The sequence below is a fragment of the Myotis brandtii genome, unplaced genomic scaffold, assembly GCF_000412655.1.
Source record: "Myotis brandtii unplaced genomic scaffold, ASM41265v1 scaffold99, whole genome shotgun sequence".
NCBI classification, from domain to species: Eukaryota; Metazoa; Chordata; class Mammalia; order Chiroptera; family Vespertilionidae; genus Myotis; species Myotis brandtii.
Window position 1 is genome coordinate 3,191,259 of NW_005372121.1, and position 6,546 is coordinate 3,197,804.

General features: G+C 33.6%; 1 protein-coding gene across 3 annotated transcripts in view; it reads left to right on the top strand.

The window, feature by feature from the left end:
- Positions 1 to 6,194, top strand: part of SKIL (SKI-like proto-oncogene) — a 22,903-nt gene extending 16,709 nt beyond the window's left edge. For all 3 annotated transcript variants that reach the window (XM_014533608.1, XM_005886569.2, XM_005886567.2), the window contains 4 exons: positions 2,295 to 2,527; positions 4,458 to 4,699; positions 4,982 to 5,206; positions 5,852 to 6,194. In XM_014533608.1, coding sequence (XP_014389094.1) covers positions 2,295 to 2,527; positions 4,458 to 4,699; positions 4,982 to 5,206; positions 5,852 to 6,007 — 856 coding nt within the window. In that variant the 3' untranslated portion in view covers positions 6,008 to 6,194. The remainder of the gene's footprint in view (positions 1 to 2,294; positions 2,528 to 4,457; positions 4,700 to 4,981; positions 5,207 to 5,851) is intronic.
- The last annotated feature ends 352 nt before the right edge of the window (positions 6,195 to 6,546 follow it).

Sequence of the window (6,546 nt, forward strand, 5' to 3'; positions counted from 1 at the left end):
TCCTTCCTTCCTTCCTTCCTTCCTTCCTTCCTTCCTTCCTTCCTCTATATGTCAGATACTATTCTAGACCCTGGGAATTCATGATATAGCTTTAGGCTTTCTTGTTAATCAATGAAATGAATTGTAAATTGTATTGAACATTTATATTAACCTTTTAAAATTTTTTACTTATTTATTTTAGTGAGAGAGGGGAAGAGAAAGAGAAAAGAGAGAAACATTGATGTGTTATTCCACTTTTTATGCATTCATTGGTTGCTTCTTGCATGTGCCCTGACTGGAGATCGAACCTGCAACCTTGACGTATCAGGATGACATTCTAACCAACTGAGTTACCCAGCCAGGTCCAAAATAACCTTTCTTGGGTTTCTATGTTTTTTCTAGAAATACGTCTTTTCATTTTTGCCCTGAAGTAAAAACAAAAGTTTTCTTTTAATTTCCTTACCTTTCTTCAAGAGGTAAATCACTCTTCAAAAGTTTGGTGTGCAACTTTGATTTTTAAAAAGAAATCTTTTTGAAACTTAGACGCTTTCATAGTAACCGCACCCCTCAAAGTAAAGTTTTCATATTTTCAATAAGAATGCTCCTTATTTATTCAGTCCTAAAGTTTTATCTGCTACTATAAATATATACTAGTATTCTCCACAAGCATGGTGATGAAGACTCTTAGTCTTATTTTCATTTGCACAATTCCTATGTTCTTACTGCGTTTGAACTCTTTGGGTAGTATTAAACCTGTCAGTTTTCTTAGCAGAATGTTAAATTTTCATCCTCAGAATTAATGTAATTGGTAAAAAAAAGAACAAAATAGATGTGTTCTATACAATGAGATGTAAGAAATTATTTAGAATTTAGAGCAAGCATGTCAGACTTGCGGCCAGCAAGCTGCATGCGGTCCACAATGAATATTTTTGCAGCCCAGCCAAAATAACAGTATGTAAGAAGCATTTTAATAAAAATTTCATAACTTAATATTTACAATATACATAATTAATAATAACGAACTACAACATTCGCTAATGACTGATTATTATAATTGCGTTGCATTCATTTCCCTTACGTGCCTTACGCGCAGGCGCACCATTTCTCTCCACTAATACTAGCAGCGAATATTTTAGCAGCTGATTGCCACGTCATTAGTCTTGTACTGACTGACTTGTTTGGTGTGTGCAACAGAAAATATTTCGCTTTTGGAGAACAAGAAAAATAGGTTTATTTGAGTTACGCTTATTAATTTGTGCAGTTATTCAGTGTCTAGTAAGTTAATGTTCAAGAAAAAATATTAATTTTTATTAAAATGTCCTATTATCTTATGTTAACAATTACTCATTTCGGCCCTTTGTATTAAGCATGCCTCTATCGAAATAAACCTACGTTTCTATGAAAATTGAAGCTTTTGTTTCTTTGTGGCCCACAAAAACTTAAACCTTGTTTATTTGGTCCGTGATACCTTTGAGTTTGACATGCTTGGTTTAGAGAATAAAGTATTATGTCAGTTAAATGGTTGCATCTTTTGGCTAAAGGTCATAAAGATTGTAGTTAATCATATGATACTTAAATATCTAGCTCATCTCTATTCCTTGAGTCTCAGATAATGTACTGAACAATTTTATGTGAACTTGGAGCAAAATTGGTAGATATCCCTTTGATCTTAGTTTTGCACAATTTACTGTTACTGTTTTATCAAATACATAGGAAGTACAAAAGTATTTTAGAAGATTGCTCTGTTGGGTTTGATACATTCAGAATGCCTGTTCTCTCCCTGAGCTGTTTAAGACGGAAGGGCCCTGGGAGCTCCCCGTTGGTCTGTGGTGAAACAGGCCATAGCCAAGAAGTGTAGGGCTGAATCAGCCTCACCATAACAAGGAACAAGGATTTGTTGCTTTAGAGGAGTGATGGGCAAGAAAACAGTCCTCCAAAGTAGCATATAGTGTTTTCTTTCTGAATAAACCTTACCTACTTGGGGCTGTAAATAGCTCTGTTAAAGCGCTTCGTGCTTTTAGTTCTCAGGTGGTTTTGAGGGAAGGAGAAGAAACTGTGATTTTCTTTCCTAGTGAGTATCCTTTTAGTTCTTAGAAATTATTTTTTGCAAAATAACAAAAATCTCTCCATGATTTTGCTTTTACTGCCTAAAATACTGACTTTTTCAAGAATTCTTTTCTGTGACCCTTATTTTCTTAGTTGTTATGTTGTCTGTTTTGGTGGAAAAAATATTGTTTAACCATAGAAATAGATGTAACACATTTTGCTTTTTACCTAAATGTAATGTGTCTTATTATGCCTTTCTTTGTTTTCAGCTACTACTTATACATGTGTGATAAAGTGGTTGCCCCAAATGTGTCACTCACTTCTGCTGTATCCCAGTCTAAAGAGGTCACAAAGACAGAGGCAGGAAAATCCATACCAAGACAGCCAGAGAAGCCTTACAGTAGTGGAAGACATCAAAAAACAGTGTCTTATCCAGAAGTCTCACTGGAGGAACAGGAGAAAATGGATTTAAAAACAAGTAGAGAATTACGTAGACATTTAGGTAAGTATTTCTATATTTAAATTCAGTATTAAAAAAGTGTTAGGTATTTGATTTTTCAAAGAGGATTTCTGTTTAAGGGACTTTTTCAGATAATTGAGGTTTTTATTGTAAAAAATGTTGAGTGACTTCTTAGAACATCAATTGCTGTACTTTTCTAGAATGGTGATAGCTATAGCGGCTAATGAGATAGATATATAGGTTACACAGCTTCATGCTTGCAAGTGACTTTTGTCTGATTATTTTTTCCCCTTCTTGCCTTTTCTTTGCTGTCAAATTTCTTCAAAAGGTCCTTATTTTTCTTTTTAATTTTCTGTGAACTGAGAAACCATTTAACTTATAATGCCAAGAAGTATATGTAAGTGTATTTAGGTATAGGACTCAGGGAAACTTAGTCATGGAATAAAGAAGGATTGAAAACTTGTAGCTGTGGGAGCCAGGCAGATGGCACAAATGCAGAATGTTGGCTGGACATCTAAAAAAAAGCTGCCTAGTTACAGTGCCTTTTATAACACTGTGGACCAAACAAGATATGTTCACTCAAATGCTGCCTCGTTACCCTCCATGTAGCAGCAGAGCTTTGCTTATAGCTTAGGGAAATGTGACAGTTATTTCAGCTTTGTGGGAGCCGTTGAAGAATCTGTAGTCATTTAACTTTTCATACATAATTGAGATTCTTTTTTTTGGGGGGGGGTTGTACTTTAATTTTGAGAATTTTAAAACTTAGGTTCTTTTGGATTTAAATATGGTACATAATTACTAGTGTACCATTAAGCTCTATTTGCATTATATTTTATTTCCCAAATTAGTGAATTCTAGTGATTGTTAAAAAGTTATTGAGATATAATTCATTTACCTTAAATTTACACTTTTAACATGTACAGTTCAGTGGCTTTTTAGTAAATTCACAAAGTTGTGCAATGATCACAACTATTTAAATTTGAACATTTTCATCACCCCAAAAGAAACTATAATCCATTGGCAGTTAACTCTCCATTCTCCCCTGTCAACCACTAATCTGTTTCCTATCTTTATGGATTTGCCTATCCTGGACATTTCATATAAAAAGGATGATACAATATGAGGCCTTTTGTTGTCTGGCTTCTTTTACCGTCTTGATTTCCATAGCTCTGTAATAAGCTTTGAAATTGGTAATTGTGAATTCTTACTTTGTTACTCTTTCTAAAGATATTTTGGTTATTTTGGATTCCTTGCATTTCCATATGAATTTTAGAATCAGCTTGTCCATTTCCAATGGGATTTTGATAAGTATTGCATTGAAAAAGTAGATTAATTTGTTATTACCAGATATCTTAGTTTGTTTGGGCTGCTATAATAAAAATACCATAGGCTGGGTGGCTTATTCCACAAACATTTATTTTTCATGGTTCTAGAGGCTGAAAGGTCTAAGGTCAGCAGATTTGGTGCCTGGCAAGGCCCTACTTTCTGGTTCACAGATAGCCATCTTCTCACTGGTTTCTCACATGGTGGAAAGGATGGGAAAGCTCTCTGGAGACACTTATAATGACGTAAATCCTGTCATGGTGGCTCTCCCCTTATGACCTTATAATTACCTCCCAAAGGCCCCATCTCCTAATACATCACATCAGGGGTTAGGATTTCAATATGAATGCTGGGATAGCGGGGTGGAGGTCACTAACATTCAGTTCATGACACCATCTTAACAATATTAAGTCTTCCGATCCATGAACATGGGATGCCTTCCTATTTGTGTAGGTCTTTAATTTCAATGTTTTGTCATTTTCGTTTTTCAAGTCTTGTACTACTTTTGTTAAAGTTATTCCTAGGTATTTTATTCTTTTTTATTTCATTTGTAAATGGAATTTTTTTCTTAATTTCATTTATGGATTGTCCTATTGACTTTTAGCAGAGTGATATTCATACTTTGTTACTTTATTTTTGCCTCTTAAAGATCCATCAATCTCAAATAACTCTGTAAGTAAAAAGAAACCTGAGTCTACCACTTGTAACATAATCAGAGACACAAGCAAGGCGGGAATTGACCATGATGCAGCAGCTTCATCTCCACTTCTTGTCAAAGATGTCATTTGTGAAGATGATAAAGGAAAGATCATGGAAGAAGTAATGAGAACTTATGTAAAACAACAGGAAAAATTGAACTCAATTTTGCAGAAGAAGCAACAACTTGAGATGGTAAAATTGTTATCTAACTAATAGCCCTAATGAAGATACTTTTGCATATTCTTAAAAATAGTCAAGATGAGATGCTGCAAATTTAAGATTATTTTGTTTTACACTCATAATCAGTTTTAATATACTTTTAAATTTTTAGAGAAAAGCTTTTCAAGATAATTACCTCCACATAGAATTGATATGACAGCTGAATTTTAGATACTTTATGTAGTATTTTTTCTTGAGTTGAAATTTTTAACATGGAAATAAGTACAAATTGTAATGTGATTTTGTATATTACAGGAAGTTGAAATGTTGAGTAGTTCAAAAGCAATGAAGGAACTTACTGAAGAACAGCAGAATTTACAGAAAGAGCTTGAATCTTTGCAGAATGAGCATGCTCAAAGAATGGAAGAATTTTATGTTGAACAGAAAGACTTAGAGAAAAAATTAGAGCAGGTAATGAAGCAAAAATGTACCTGTGACTCAAATTTAGAAAAAGACAACGAGGCTGAATATGCAGCACAGGTAAGAATTACTCAGTTTGTATAATGTTGCCCTTTCAATGTGGAAATTGAAGCTGTTACCTTCTCTGTTAAATAAATTATTTTTTGTCAAGCTCATTGGGATTTCAAAACTTATAATTCTTTTCAAAAATACAACTTTATGCGATATCATTCAAGATGATTTTTTTTACCTGGATTTATTTCTTGAAACTTTGATTGGGTTTCTGTAGTGTAGTTGCCAAAATTGATAATTTCTAGCTATGTGAATATCAAGTGTTACATTATTTTAAAATATTGGCTTTCAAATAAAAAAATTAACAAACATGAACTGTTGACCACTATGTTCAAAAGCACGGGAGCAAAAATGAATAGTAGCTCACTTCTTAGGAAAGATGAACAAATAATACTTGACATGGGCAGGCTGTGATGATGAGAGGTATGCTAAAGTGTAGGGCATAATGAAAGTACGCTAGGTGTTCAGTCCTCCTTACCCTTGGTTTTTCCCTCAGTCAATGACAGAGCAATAGTATTAGCTAATCAAGGTTTGTATATGCATGAAATTGTTCATTTTGTAAAGAGTAATTTGAAGGGCAATTTTTGCCATGATGTGAGGATTAAGTGGAAACGCCAAACAATGAAAACTGACACAGTCTTTTAAATCACACAGCTGGCAGAACTAAGACAGAGATTGGACCATGCCGAGGCTGACAGGCAAGAGCTCCAAGATGAACTCAGACAGGAACGGGAGGCAAGACAGAAGTTAGAGATGATGATAAAAGAGCTAAAGCTGCAAATTTTGAAATCAAAGACTGCTAAAGTATAGAAACCTTTAAAGAGATTCATCTGTGTGTTCCTGACAGAGTTTATTTTTGTTTGTTTGCTTTGGTAATTGAATTCTGAACTGCTTATTTGCATGAAGATAACTAGGCATTCTATCCATTTGTAGATCAGAGAAAGTGGAGAGATTATATATTAGTACATAAATTTTTACATTTCCAAATGAATGAAAATGTGTTTCTTTGTACTTTTTTTTCCCAAACAGCTCAGTAACAATACTCTATGGTTTCAACTATTAGATAATCTGCCTATATTTCTAATGCAAATTTAACAGTTGTATACTTTTTAAAAGCTGCATTGTGTGATGAAAAATAGTTGTGAATTTTGTGATCCATATTTCAAACTCAATTTTAGATACAATGGTGGTTGTCATATTTCAAATATATGGAGATATTCAAGGGGTTGAATCTCCTTTTTTCATTATTACAATCTCCTTTTGAAGTTGCTATGCTATACTCATATACAAAATTTGCTTTTATTTTGTTCTTATTATGGAATATGCTATACTCATTATTATATACAAAA